At 52.4% G+C, this 15,137-nt stretch overlaps 1 protein-coding gene across 3 annotated transcripts in view; it reads left to right on the top strand.

The window, feature by feature from the left end:
* AGAP3 (ArfGAP with GTPase domain, ankyrin repeat and PH domain 3) overlaps positions 1–15,137 on the top strand; it is a 134,303-nt gene that overhangs the window by 72,591 nt on the left and 46,575 nt on the right. For 2 of the 3 annotated variants that reach the window (XM_061449677.1, XM_061449676.1), the window contains exons 9-10: positions 2,573–2,665; positions 11,503–11,607. In XM_061449677.1, the coding sequence (XP_061305661.1) occupies positions 2,573–2,665; positions 11,503–11,607 (198 nt within the window). Of the gene's footprint in view, positions 1–1,136; positions 2,194–2,572; positions 2,666–11,502; positions 11,608–15,137 lie in introns of those variants that run through there. The other variant, XM_061449679.1, reaches the window with a different exon arrangement.

Raw genomic sequence — 15,137 nt, 5'->3', positions numbered from 1 at the left:
CTGCTTCTGACGCATGGTTGTTACCCTATGAGCCTTCCCCTCCTCTGTGTGAAAGATGCCCTGTAGGTCTCCTGTTGTCAATGGTCATGCTTACTCTGTTGCACTTCAGTGCTGATGGATGCTTCTCCCTCCCCGCCGTTTCTCTCGCTCATGCTTGCTGCTGTGCACCAGTGCACGTGGGCGCTCATGCACTACCACCCATCCTTCTGCTCGCCTGCGTGCCAACGGGTTCTGGACTCGCCGTCAGCTCATGTTCACGCTGTCTCACTCCTCCTGGAGCCCCATGCTCAGCTCACTTGGTGCGGGCCCACGTTCATGGCGGGAGGAGGAGGGCGGGTTGCTGTGGGGCTCACGCTTACTCGCTGTGGACGTCATCATCCGTCTAGGGCTCTCGGTTGCTTGCTCATTCTGGGCTCAAGCTTGCTCACTCTCGCTGTGGGGCTCACCTGTGCTCATCTGGGCTCACGCTCACTCGCCGTGGTGCTGGGGCTCACGCTCACTTGCTTGCTCTTGTGCTGGTGCACATACATGGCTCACATTGAAGTCTTCACCCCATTTGGTCTTGGCAGCAGCAGCAGCTCCTGACACCTCCTCCTGCAGTGGGACAGGGCCAGGATGAGTAGGGATGGGAAGGAAAGGAAGGCTGAATTTTTGCCGATAGCTTTTCCCAGGCAGGCAGCATAGGTGTAGCCAGCAGCCCCCTGTCCTTGTGGGGTCCCCAGTGGGCACAGGCCTCTCTGTGGTCCAGCTCCGCTCAGCTCCGAGGGCAGCTGCAGCCCGAGTCCTGAGCTGTGCCTGGTTTCTTTGGTCCAGTCCTTCTCCTCCTTTTCCTTTCCTTTCCTCCTCCTCCTCCTCCTCTCCTGCTCTCGCTCCCCTCGTGCTCCCCTCTGCTCCCCACACGGGGTTGCACCCCACCGCCCTTGGGGGTCTGCATGCCAGGGACTGCCTGGTGGAGACAGACCCTGCCCAGAGGCACCTGCCCAGTCCCCGGTAGCCGGAGTCCAAACCCCGACTGCTGCTGTGCCAGTGCCCACTCCGTGGCCTGTCTGTCCGTCCGCTGGCGCCCATCGCTGACAGACTTGTGTCCGTGTTCTGAGTATAACTTGCCAAACTCTTTATTCTTTCGATATTTGCAGATATGTGCCACTGTTTCCAACTTTTCATCAACAAAAAGGCCTTTCCAACTCCTTCCAAATTAGAAGATCCAGGTGGTTACACACGGCACCTCTGTACAAATTCTCTCACTTTTCATTGCCTCTCCAGGGCCGGATAAGGGATGGGCACTGGGATTGATCTAAGATTAGAGGCTCGCCCGCCCTCCAGCCAGCATGGGTCCCCCCCTCGGAGACACGCAGGAGCCTTTTAAATCCCCCCAATGTAAAGTCTAGGAAGCGCTGAGACGGCCTGCGCCTGCACTTTAAGCTGGGACATTTCTGGGCCTGCTGGATGCTGTCTAGGCACTTTCCATGCTCGGGGATGCCAGGCGAACGACCCTCATGGGATGGGAAGACCTGCAGACCCGCCGGGACCGGGCGACAGCAGCGAGTGGAGCTGGATGGGCCAAAAGACGCTTTGCTGCTGCCTGCGGGAGCTGCTGTTAGCGCCTGCCGCTAGCACTCAGCTCCTTCCTCCCTACTGCACCTCCTGCAGCCTGCATGGACTCCTGCTCCTCCTCCTCTTCCTCCTCGCAGCAGAGCAGCCATCTATGTCTCTTTAGTTTTCTTCTCTTTCAATCTCTTTGTTTTGTTCTGGGCCCAAAAGCAAGTGAATCGGTGTCCCAGGCGTGTGGGGCTCGTGTCCCTTTCTGATCCAAAGCACATGGGGCGCTCCCGGACTGAGGGGGTGTGTAGGACGCTCCAGAGAGACGCTGCCGCTGCCCTTCTGCCATTGTTGTGATTCTGAATGTATTGATTGTGCTCCATGCCGTGTATGACTTGATATTTTCCTCTGTCCTAAGCACTTTGAATGAGTTCTGCTCAACAGACTGTATATTTCATATTGTATTTATTGGAGTTTGCTCGCACCGCAGCCGCCCTCGGGGGCTGGCGGGTTTTGCTCTCAATTCTCTAGACGTGTGATAGATATTTATTGTCCATGCTCTTTTGTAAGGGGCTGGTATCTCTCTCTGCCCGGTGACCTGTGCTACTTTGTATGGTGCAAGTGTGTTAACAGAATAAATCTGTTGGATTAGTAGAGGTGTGAGTTCCTTCACTGCCTTTAGCCTCTCCTGCTTCCATCCATGCTCCACCTGCATCCCATGCCATTTCTGTCTGTTGCCATGTCCTGTGTGCCCCTGCGGGAGGGAGGGTCAGAGGTAGCCCCGTTCTGCTAGGAGGACAGCTCTGCTTGCAGTTGTGGGGGGAGAAGGCAGCTTGCCAGGGGACAGGCTGGGAGGAGGCTGGGGCTGGAGTGTCCCTAGAGGGGACGGGCGAGATGCTAGCTGCTCCATGCGCTGGGAGACCTGGCCTGGGGGAGAGTGGTCTGGTCTGATAGCCTGCTGGGGATGGTGGGGCCATGTTTTTCCATCTCTTGTGCCCCCATCTCTAATGGATCTGTGTCTCTTCTCTTCCAGTCTCGAAAGGGCGCGGACCCGGAGCGGGAGAAGAAGGTGCCAGAGTGTAAAGCGGACAGTATCGGCAGCGGGCGGGCCATTCCTATGAAGCAGGTTCGATCCTCCTCCCTTCACCCCCATGTCAAGCAGGCTCCCTGGGGAAGTGCTGCGAGGCTTTGTGGTACACTGGGATGCCTTCGCTCCCTGTGGGAGAGCACAGAGGAGCTGGGTGCCCCTTGGCCCGACTCACCGGGTGCCCTGGGGGCTGCACACCTGCCTGGACCCCAGGAGCGCGGTGTGTGGGGTTGCTGGCGTGGACCCTGCTCTGTGTGTCGGTGCTGGGTGCGGAACAAGGGCTGCTCCGATGGCTGGCGGAGTGGTTCCAGCAGAGGGCATCCGCACCCTGCATCTGTGTCCCAGCGCGTTCCCCGCTGCAGCACTGCGCTCTCTCCTCTCTCTTCTCCTCTTTGCTTCTTCTCTGCTCCACACCAGCCCAGCTGCCCTCCGGCAGGACAGGGAGGCTCTTCTCTCCTCATCAAACAAGCCCATGCCTTGAGTGTCGTGAATCCAAGTGGGGCAGTCGCTTGTCCTCTCAGCAGGGGATTAGACTCCTGCCTCCTGGCTTCCAGGAAAGCTTGAGCTACCTGGAATTGACCCTGAGTGTTGCCTACCCCTGTGTCTATCAGCTGGAAAGCAGCGATGGGTAATGTCTGAGCAAACCAATTGGTATGGATTGGCTTGATGATGTGATGGTGTTTCCATCAGGATTTCCATGCACTACTGGCAAGGCTCACCCATGCACTGCTTTGCAGCACATGGCTGTGCTTCTGTTATGCAGCATCTGTCTACACACTGCCAGACCTGAGCTGCTGTGCACGTGAGGCTGGTTACATCTAGGTGGGACCAGGCTGACAGGGGAATGGGGTGGTGGATCAAAAGAGGGAGACCCTGCTTGCTGCTGCAGCTCCAAAAGCTTCCTGCCCTTTCCAGTCCATGTAGTAATACATTGGAAGCTTTGCAGAGGGCTGTTGTCAGTTCCTATGGCAGGGGAGTGCAGTGGAGCAGCGCTGGGCTGTGTCTGGGAGGGAAGCATGCTAGAGGTCAGCGTGGGGGCCAGAGGGGAGCAGTGCTGGGCAGGGTCTGTGGGCTCTCACGCATGAGGGCTCTGCTTCCAGCACGCCAAAGGTTTGCACAGCCCCAACAGGAAGGGGCTTATCAGCTAGCTGCATGCCTGCATGACAGGTCATCCCCTGTCTCTCCCTGTGGCACAGGTCCTTGTTTTAGTCTCCTGGTTGGAGCAGGGATCAGAGCTCCTTTAACTGTTTCTTCAACCTTTTATGCTGCTGAAGTGCTTGCCCGTCTGTCCACACTGCTCCTGTTATTTCCACGCAGACCTGGCTGCCTCTGCCAGGCCCCTTGGTAGGGGCCATGTGCTGGAAATGATGGCCATGGCTATGCTAGCACCACCCAACACTGACCAGAGGGCTGCAAGCAGAGCAGCTCAGGCCCTGCCTCCGTGTGACATGTGTTGCCTTTTGGCTGCCAGTCAGTGTGATGGGGACATGGTTTGTGGTGGCAGTGCTGATGTGCTCTGGTTTTGAGTCAGCCCAGCATGGCAGGTGGGGGAAACAGTGGGCAGTTGGTGTGCGGTGATGAAGGGAGGCTGAGGGCAGAGAGACTGGAGCCTTGAACTAGACCTGACTTGGTTACCCAAAGCTGTGCTGCTGGCTCCAGGAGGTCTGGTTGTGGAAGCATTTCCATGGCCTTTTGTTTCTGGACCTTTGGGTTGCTTTTTCACTGTTTCACTTCACTCATCAGGGCAAGGTGCTTTCTTTAACTGCTCCTGTGTCACTCTTCATTGCTAACTGGGCCTGGCCTTCTCCAGTTTGCTGGAGATCACAGTGGTTTAGTGTAATTATTAAAGTTATTTCTTGCTGTAGGCACGACAGTGCTGTTACTGAGTTCAACAGGTAGCGAACGGAGACAGATAAAGGTATAGGTCTGTGAAACAAGGCTTGGGCATCATTCCTGTGCTTTGCAAGAGGAAATAGGTGTGAAGCTTCTTGCCTGGTTCAGGACTTGAGTGAAGTGATCAGTTTGCCCAGCAGCAGCTCTCCAGGAGAGCCCGGGGCAAAACATTACCTTGTGAGACCTGGGTCCATGCCCAGGCTCAGGGCTGGCGCCTCCTGGAGCCAAAGCTGCAGAAGGTGATTCCACAGAGGAGATCCTGGCAACCTTTTTACAGGACCATGTACTGACACTGGGGGAAGCAGTGTCTGGTCAGAAGGGTAGACATCAGTCTATGCAAATGTCTCTCCATCCCTGGGCTCTGACTGTCTTACAGCTTACTGGAGTTGCTGGCCCTGTGGCAATGCTCAGGCCACAGAGCACTGCTGTGACCTGTCTCTTGAGATACTGTGGCACTCTGAAATTGCTACCCTCCCACTGCTTGAATTGCACAGTTGTGCTACAGCATCTTAGGAAGGCACAGAGCTTTGATCCTAAAGGAGAAAGCAGGCCAGTATCCACATAGAATTGTAGAATCACAGAATGATTTGGGAATGGAAAGGACCTTAAAGCTCATCCAGCTCATATCCCTTGCCATGGGCAGGGACACCTTCTACTAGACCAGGTTACTCAAAGCTCTGTCAAACCTGGCCTTAAACACTTGCAGGTTATAGTTTATATGTGTAAAAATGCAGCGTAGTAGATCCAAAGTATCACCAGAGTGCTGCAGTTCTATACTGTCCTTGCTGCAGCCCTTCACTGAGTTGTTCCTCCAAGAGGAGCAATGATTTGGTGCCAGCAGTGGAAAAGGAGCAAAATCTCTCAGCAGCTGTAGCTCCATATCCTAAAGATTCATGATTGCTCTGCTTTCTGATACAGACCTGCCCTTTCTGGAAGATCGTGGAGATCTCGTTGCTTGCCATCTCTCTGAAGGGCAGTGAAAGAGCAGGGCCTTTAGCTTGTTTTGCTCTCACATGGTCTGGTGGTCCTGCCCAGCCATAAACTGGCAGAGAAGCCAGTGATTTAGAGGCTGTAGAGTGGCAAACATGGAGGATCTTCTGCCTGGGTGCTTGAGCAAGTTCAGGCTGCTTTGCTTCCCTCAGTATGTGCACTGCTGAGCTGATGGCAACAGATGCTGTGTTGGGTTGCTGCAGCCACTGATGGGTAACTGGGAGCAGTTTGATTCCTCTGCTTGGAAAAATAAGCCTGGTGCATGCCTAAATTGCCTGAGGTAGCTGAAGTCAGCGGGTGATGCAGTGCAGCAGTAGGGGTGGTTGCCCTGCAGACTCCTTCCATGATACCTGTGGCTGTGATCACTGTGATGGGTACATACATTCCTGCAGAATCACAGAATCATAGAATAGTTAGGGTTGGAAAGGACCTTAAGATCATCAAGTTCCAGCCCCCCTGCCGTGGGCAGTGACACCACACACTTAACTGTATCACCCAAGGCCTCGTCCAACCTGGTCTTGAACCCTGCCAGGGATGGAGCATTCTCAGCCTCCCTGGGCAACTTATTCCAGTGCCTCACCACCCTAACAGGAAAGAATTTCCTCCTTATATCTAACCTAAACTTCCCCTGTTTAAGTTTTAACCCATTACCCCTTGTCCTATCACTACAGTTCCTAATGAAGAGTCCCTCCCCAGCATCCCTCAAGGAAGAGAAGTAGCACTAGAGACTGCTGGCAGCCTTGTCTGGTGCTTGGTGGTTGGAAAGGCAGACATGGAGTGGGATGCTGGGTTAGGTGGTGCAGAAAGGAGAAACACTGGGAGGAGAAGGGCCATACGCTGCCCTGGAGATGTGGTGGCTGACTGTTGGTTGTCACAGCCTTCTCCAGCACACCTGAGAGCAGCACCTCTGGGTGACCTCTCTGTGTCCCTTACGCACCAAGCACACCTAGGAAAGATGGAAATCCCCACTGGGACATCTGAGACCATGGATACCAGTGCCCCTCTTCACCTCAAACAGCATTTCCTCTCTCTGCAGGCTGCAGGGGCAGTCAGTGCCTCTGCTGGGCCTGCTCCACACCGTGGACTTGGGGTCCCCTTGTTGTGATGTCCTTTTGGTGCTGTGTAGGTTCAGATGGTCTTGCAAGGTTGCAAGAGCTGCTTCTGGACGCTTGTCTCTGAGAAGTGGGTTAATTAGGCCGGGAGACTAAGCTTCCCCAGCTGTTCGTTACTAGGAATGGAGTCCTAATTGCACTTGTACCAGATTCTTTCTGGGAAGGCTGTGCTGAATGCACAGGCAGCCCGGGGGTCCCCAGGTCCCTGGCCCAGCTCAGTTTGGGCCATGCACTCCAGTAGGACCCAAGGCGGGTGACTCCTCCTCCTTGGGAGCTAGGATCATGCTGGGAGCTTAGATTACATTTAAATTGCCATTTGCATTTTCCAATCAATACGCGACTTTACAATTAAGTTTGTTGTTAAAATTCTTAGCAAAAAGTGAGTGGAAGGGAGATTTGTGGAGTAAACGAGTCCTTTGGGGGCCATCGCTGCTCCCTGCTTCATTACGCTGCATATTGCTGCTGCTGCTTTTACTGTGCACCACCACAATCCAAACACAACACAGACACTCGCCGGCCGACAAAATGCGGGGAAAGAAAGGAAAAGAGGGGAGAGGAAGAGGGTTGGGCTCTCTCCCCTTTCATCTCTGGCAGCTTCTTTCCTTTGTGCTTGACTTGGGAAGAAACTTACGGAAACACGAGTTACTTCTTGTGAATCAGAAGGAGCTTGAGGTGTGATGGTGTGAGCAGGGGCCCTCGGCACCCTGAGGAGCCCAGCCTGGAGGCACGCTGGGGTGCAGGAGCATGCCCTGGACCTGCATGGAGGGGATGAGATGAGTTCAGCTGCCTCCAGCATTTCACATGGCCTCGTCCTCCTTGGCTCTTCTCACTTCTCCCTGAGCTGCTGCAGGGGCCTTCCTCCCTCCAGCAAAACCAGAGTGCCCTGGGTGCTGCTGAGCCAAAGCTCTGCATCCTGCCATCAAAAAGGAAGTTGGGCTGCAGAGTTGTAACCTTGAGGCAGTTGGCACAGTAGCACCATTAAAATCTGAAATCCTCTCGCTTCTGTCCCCTGCCTCTTAATCTCCAATACAGCAGCAAACAAGTTTAACTGAGCTGTATCCCTCAATTCAGCTGTTTCTTGCAAATGTTTGGCCTTAAGGGCCCCTTTCCTCCCCTTCCCCCCCCCCCCCCCCCCCATTTTATTAGATATTTACTTAGACTCTGTAGTTGCTCCCAGTTTTGGACTCTCATGCCTTCTGGCTTGAAAAAGTGGGCTGCCAGTGCTCAATTCTCTGTTTCCAGCTCTGGTTTTGCTTGTGTTTCAATTTGCAAAGTTCCACATTTGTAGCTGAACTAACTGCAGCTGAACTCTTCTCTACAGGCAACACATTTTTAGGGCTTGATAGAAGATGCAGCAGCCTGAAAATGTTGAAGTAGCTATTTTGTAGCACCAAGGTGCATCAAGTCGAAGGCACATCGAGGAGAGGAGAGGAGAGGCAGCCAGAGCTGTCTTGCAGTACGTATTGGCAGGTTGGACTGCAGAACTGAGCCAGGTTTAAGGCCAGAAGGGATCATTATGCCCAGAAGCCAAAGAATGTTACCCAGTGACTTTGAGCCAAATTTGTAACTTCAGCCTGGCCTGGAGCAGATTTGTTTGAAAGATACCAAGCAAATGTTCTCAACTACAGAGCATCCGCCATTTGTCTAGTATAATATTAAACTGTCTTTACATGTGAGGAGGAAGAATCGCTTCATACACTGTGTGGGAAATGCATGGCCCAGCCATGGTGCTAGAGAAGATGATTTTGTGATGGTCAGAACCAGAGCAGAGCCAGCCTGGTGTTGAGGAAGCACAGGTACCACTCACTGCGTGTGAGAGGATGGCTTACAAGATCTGAGAAGCAGTCATGCTTCTGGCACAGTCAGGCCCCAAATGGGCTGTGTGCTGGTCAGGTCACTACCCTTCAAGCTGTGGGACAGTTGGAGGCTCCAGGGTGAGCAGGTTAATGCTCTCAGGAGCACGTTCTGCAGCATAGCAGTAACAGGTTTGGGACTGCGAGACCAGAGGAGAGAAGAGTACACAGAACTGTAATGACAGTCTTTGGATCATGCTAAAGGCTGCTGCAGAGGACCCAGGACCGCTCTGCGTGGTCACCACCACAGGGGGGCCACAGGAAAACTGGAGAGGGGCTTTTGACAAGGGCAGATAGGGACAGGACAAGGGGGACTGGCTTTAAACTGACAGAAGGGAGATTGAGATGAGATCTGAGGAAGAAGTTCTTCCCAATGAGGGTGGTGAGGCCCTGGCACAGGCTGCCCAGAGAAGCTGTGGCTGCCCCATCCCTGGCAGTGTTCAAGGCCAGGTTGGACAGGGCTTGGGGCAACCTGGTCTGTGGAAGGTGTCCCTGCCTGTGGCAGGAAGTGTCAGAGTCTGATCGCTGGTGGGAAGCAGCACAGTTTCCATCACTGGTGGTTTTTACAGAGAGGTTGGAGTGATGCAGGTGCACCTGAGCTGCCATAGGGAAGGATGTGGTGAGCTGACCTCTGGACACTTCCAGCTCTGCTTTCTATGATAACATCACACCTGGAGGTAATACCGTCTGCCTTGTCCTACCTGGCAGCCCGCTGCTTCTTCACTGAACCCCGGGAGCTCAGGAATCTCTCGGCGATGGTGCTTTCCAGCCCTGAGAGCCCACCCTGATGGGTGGTCTGTCCCTGGAGCAGGACCTTGCATGAGCTGAACTGAAATCCATGCTGTCTTCAGGAGCCCAGTTTGTATGAGGCAGATTGTGTTAATGACCAGTCACTGATCATTCACTTAGTTGTGAAGTTGCTGTGTTTCCTTCAAGTTTTCTGGTTTTGTGCTTTCTCTGAGCAAATTTGGGGAAGGCATTGGTTAAATCCTGTGAATCAAGTGCAGATTGGCTGGACCTCTATGCAAGCATTTCTGTTGGATTTGGATTTGCCATTTATGATTACACTTGGTCTCATTTGTGATGGTTTGAGACATTTTGCTTAGCCAGTTTTTACTCTGTACATTAATGGCCTTATGGATTTTGTACAATTGGTTTTTAATGGTTTGTGCAGCTTAGTTAAAGTACTGAGGGAAAGTTAAAAATGCTGTGTCAGCACAGTGACCATTGTCGTGAGATGTTGCCATCTTACCAAAAGTAGGATCAAACTCCTCTGATGACCTCTTTCTGCATGGGTTGGTGTTAGTTCCATTCTGTACCCTTGTTCCTTGCTGATCACTTCTTGTGGTGTTTTTCCACAGTTTTGCCCAGTGTAAGTGTCCAGCTAAGTGGCTGTAATTACAAGGGTCATTGCTTTTCCCCTTGCCGATCTTGGCAGAGCCTGAGCTTTCCGACTGCCGCCATGTTCTGAGGCATGTTAAAATCAGCACCTTTTAACCGCTGCTGAGTGAGCTCTTCAGCTAATTCTCTGAGCTGTTGAAGGCAAGGGACCAGATCCTGCCACCAACACAGCTTAGCTTTTGCTGCTCTGTTTTAATTTTCTATCCCTTGCATGGGTAGGAGGCGTTTCCTTTTCACACTGTTTGCTTCCCAAGTACTGAACATAAGCGGTCATGGAGCACTTCTGCCTTTTCTGCATCATTTTTTGCTGATTTCATGGTCATGTCTGGCAGTGTTGTTACCCCAGCATGTGCCAAACCCTACAACTTTTTGTTGTGTTTCCCCATCATGCAGGCACAGCAGCCTCAGTCTCTAGGCAGTGGGACGGGGCCCCCAAATATGCCGGGGCTGGCAGGACAGAGACTTTCTGTCCAGGTTTTTGAGGAGGTGCTGGCCTGGGGCCCAGATTTTTGCCACGTTAGGAACAGCCAGTCTGGATGTCTGTCCAGACAGGGCTTTCGGACGGCCCAGGCCCGACAGTTGATAGATCCAGCTTTTTCCCAGACTCTGGTATTCATTTGTACTTTTATCCCCCCGTGTTTTCCTTTCCTCTGTGCCAGCAGAATACTTGATGTTCCCTCCCCAGTCCCTCCTCCAGAGCCTTTGCGCCTGGCTTTTCATCCTGTCTGCCTTCTCCCTCTCCACCTCTGGTCCTACCTGATGCATGATAAATTGCTGCTAGAAGCAGTTTTCCTGGGAAGGCAGAAGTGGGTAGGGAGGGGGTTAGAGGTGTCCAAGCTCTGAGCATTGATTCAGATCAACGGGAGTTCTGGCTTAGTTCTGGGTTGGGCTGGTGGGAAGAAGCAGCTTCAGAGCATGGGAGCACAATCATTTTCAGACCCTTAGCAGTGTGCTTTCCCTGAAGACCATAGGATGGGTCTTACGTAAATCCTGATAGGGAAGGGGGGTAAAGTGACCCCTCAACTGCCCAGACGTCTGTCCCTAGCTCCATTTGTTGACATCTCAAAGAAGTAATTGCAAGCAGGCAGGATAATACACATCCCCAGTGGGATCTGTACCTTGAGTGTTGGCTGGCCCCTGCCAGTCCCAAATTGTCCTTGCCCTGATCCTCCCTCTTGCTGTGCTTTCAGTGATGGAAGTAGGTCTGGGAGCACTGTGGTAACAGAGCAGTGTTGGTTGGTTGTGAAGTTGGCTTCTGCCTTGTGTTGTCACTGTCCTTCAGCACAAGAAGAGTTGCCCAGGGGGCAGTAATTTGGGACAGCAGAATGTATTATGGGTCCCTCAGAGGATCTGGGCATCAGTACTAGCATGTGGAGACCCTTGTCTCTGGGAAAGGGGGATGCTGTCCGTGGAGACATGCATGGATTGATGGGGAAAGGGGTGCAGCCCTTTTTTCCTGCCAGTCCCAGGAAAAATGCTGTTGGGAAGGCCCACCTAGAAGATGTTTTCTCATGTCTTTATCTTTGTGTCTTTTCAAGGACTGGTCTCCTGCAAGGGGCAGTGCTGGAGCTGAGCAGGAGGTGCCTGGTCCAAGCAAGGTCTGAGTCTCTTGACACTTGTCTTTCAGGGCATTCTCCTCAAACGCAGTGGCAAGTCTCTCAACAAGGAGTGGAAGAAGAAGTATGTGACACTGTGTGACAACGGAGTCCTCACCTACCACCCCAGCCTGCATGTAAGCACTGATCTGGGTTAGGATGAGGGGTGGAGTGGGACAGAGCAGTGTCCTCCTTCGTGCTATGGCTGCTGCAGGTTCTTCTGCAGATGCCACAGTAGCAGAGAGTTGCTTGGGCAGGGTTTGGCAGGAGGTGAAAGCCCTGGGCTCTGTCCACAGCAGGGCCCTGTGAAGAGGTCCAGCATGAGCCCTTGACAGGGCAGCCTGAGCTGTTTTTTACCATGGCCTGGAGAAACCTCTCCTCTCTCAAGAAGGCTGTCTCTGCAGTGCTAGGCTGAGTGGGTAAAGCTGATAGGAACATGGTTTGCACAGAATTATGCTAAGTAAATGCATCTTTTCTCTGTTGCCCTTGTTCCATCCATTAAAGCAGGGGTTGCTGTGTCCGTGCAGCTGGGGTGAGGAGCAGGCAGAGAACTCCTTGCAGCCGTGGCTGATGGTGCCATTTGGGTGTGGAATAATTTTCCTGGCTGCTAGGTATTGGGTAATGGAGATGAGGTGCCTGTGCAGAGCCTGCCGAGCTGAGCTGTCACTCGATGCATCTCTGATCCTCTTCACTGCTTGGCTCAGGCGCACAGCTGCCTCCCCATCCATCTTTGTCGCCTCCCCACTGTGGGGCTAATGACTTCTTCCCCATTCCCTCTTGAGCACAGTTTGCTGCTGAGACAGTGAGCTGCGGACGGGCACACCTGTGACACCGGGGCCACAGCACCCTTTGCAGAGGACATGCTGCAGTGGGACAGCCGGGCAGTGGCTGGGGAGCACAGTGTTGGGCCTGGGCGCAGGGCAGGTTAGGGCTGCTGGAGGGCACACCAGGGCTAAAGGGAGAAGAGCAAGATGTTGCTGCTCCTGTGCTTCCTAAAGCTCCTGGGCCCTCGATTTGTCCTTGAGTTCCTCAGACACATGGGTCTTGGAGTGCCCTGAGCCTCAGAGTCTTTCTCCTCTGTTCTAATCCTGCATCTCTAGCTCATGGGCTTGCAATTCTCAGTTGACCAGCTCCTGAGCTGCCGTGCCTTTTAATCCTCCTGTCCTTTAACTCTAAAGCAAGTCATTCCTTGCCTTAATTTCTGGAAGCTTTAAGAGCATTTTCTTCTTTCTTTTAGTCTTTGATTCCTGTACCATACTTTGGTTCTGCAGTTCCCTAACTTTGTAACCCCATTTTTTGATCTTTAGAGAGCCAAACTGGGAGGGAATGGCTGCTGCCACTGCCTGCTCTGTGTGTGTGCTCACACGCGTGTGTGAGTTTATCACATTTCCATCAGAGACATCATAAGCCATTATTACAATCAGCTGTAGAGGAAGAGCAATTTCTGGGATGGTGTTTAACCACTTTCAGATGCTGCTGCTACACACTAGGTTTCTCTCCTTTTTACACTGTTTCTTCCTCAGGGGTGATCTGGATTGATCACCATTTCTTTCCTTACTGCACTTCTTCAGCGTTTCATTCCATTACTGCATTGCCCCAAGCAAAAATCTGGTTTGCTTCTACTTGTGATCCACAGCCCATTGCTAAGAAAGGTACAAGATGGGCCTCTTCTCCCTCAGGTTTCACTGCAAGCTTTGAACCTTGTGCCTAAGATAGATGTTGTCTTGCCTTATCTTGATGTACAGCAAGGACTGGTTACATGTGGGCTGCAGAATGCAGAGCTGCCCAGCTCTGACTTCTGCAGTGATGAGGGGGTCTGCATGCTCCCTCCATGGCATTGCCTCCCTGAGAACCTACCATCACATTAGATTTTTTACAGCGATGCTGACAAAGGTTCTGGTGAGCAGTGTGCTGTTCTGATTAGCAAACCCACTTTGTCTTGCCTTGCCTTCCCTCTGGATACCTGGTTTACAACCTTCTTGGACGGGACAGGAAGGAAGTCTGGAGGAAGAGGTGGTTCAGAAGAGCATGTCCCATTACAGCCTCACCTCCTCACCTCCTAGGGTGAATCTGGAGGTGCTGCAGTGTGTTTGTCACCAGGTTTGTCTCCTGTGCCATGAAGCAAGTTCCCTTGTCCACAGGATGATGCAAGCAGGGCACATGAGCGTTGAACTAATGAAACCTGTGCTGCTGGGGAAGGGTACATGCTTTGTCACTTCCATTCGTGGCGGCAGCTCTCAGGGCAGCAGGCATGTGGTGAGGTAACTGCTGGCAAGCACAGTGTGCAGATCCTCTGTCAAGGAGACTCTTGGCATCCTGAAATTCCTTCCTTGAGATGTGAAGTCCCAACTTCTCCCCTGCCTCACTCAGAGTGAGCCTGTACTGCCACGTGTTTGGGGGATGGCAGAATTCTGGTGCAGCAGAGGTTTATCTGGGGGAATTGCTGAATTCCACTGCAGGAAGAGGGGCTTTCACAGCCCTTGACAGGGTGGTCAAGCCCCAGAGTACTTTTTGCTGGTTTTATGTTCACAATGGCTTTTCCTTGGCATGATTCAGGGCAGTTCCTGCCTAGGCTTCTCTCCTTTTGCATCTCTGTTTTGACACTCTTGAGGTGAGTGTAGGTACTGCAGGGATCAATAGCCTTGCCTTTCTTCCTTTTCCTCCAGTAGACATATCTGCCCCAGATGTGTCTGTTCCCCACTGGATGAAGATTACTGTGTAGCTCTGACTGGGTCATAGTTCTGATTTTACCAGCTTTCTGGCAGGGCTCTTCATCTGCTTTTGGGTGTTTATCACTTGACCTGTTTCTGGATCTGTATCTTAGCACCTCCAGCCCCACTTCGAAGTTTCCTCACTGGGAGTCAGTCTTAAACTGTGAGTTTGCAGTCACAGGTTGGCATAGAGCACTCCAGTGAATCATAGAATGGTTTGGGTTGGAAGGGACCTTAAAGCTCATCAGTTCCAACTCCCTTCCACTCGACCAGGTTGCTCAAAGCCCCATCCAGCCTGGCCTTGAATGAGCTGGGTCCAGCCCTGAAATCAAGTGTGGTGGATTTCCTGGTGGAAGTGTGTATCTGCCTTGACTGCCAGCCTGGACCTTCACTTGGGTCCTACAGGGACCTGAGGTGCCTCCTCTGCCTCCTCTCTGAACAGCCAGCAGTTTCAGGATGCCTGGAGTTAGAGTAGGAGTGCTCGGGGGCCTGATCCCTGGGTTCAGCAGAGCTTTCCTTGTTTGTCTTTATTTTTCTTACCTTTCTGTGGGTGTCTTTAGTGAAACGAAAAGAACAAGTTTTATGAAGAGACCAGTGTGGTTTCCTATCACTTTCCCAAAGCCTTGGAGAGTAAATGCTTCTGCTCGTGAGGAAGGCGTTATGTGGTTCAACCCAGCTTCACTGGCCAGGCTGTGCTGTGCTGCGCAGAGCTAGAGAGAAAGCATCTCCCATTTTGCAGCCAGTGGAGCCATTCACACAATCACCTTCTGTTAATTCTATCTGCAACATCAATTAAATTGTTTGTAGAAACTAATTGAATGTGGCTTAATCACACATCTTAATAGCTTTCCACGCTTTGAACTCGTTGTTAATTCCAGTAATAAAATGAAATGAGAGAACTGGCTGGGTAATTAGCGAGGAGGCTTGGGAAGAAATTGCTGTTTTATAGCATGTAA

Source organism: Pezoporus flaviventris, unplaced genomic scaffold (genome assembly GCF_033815535.1).
Source record: "Pezoporus flaviventris isolate CSIRO_AGI_PZ_B2104156 unplaced genomic scaffold, CSIRO_AGI_Pfla_v1 ptg000007l, whole genome shotgun sequence".
NCBI lineage: Eukaryota > Metazoa > Chordata > Aves > Psittaciformes > Psittacidae > Pezoporus > Pezoporus flaviventris.
This window is presented reverse-complemented; position numbering and strand designations above follow the sequence as displayed.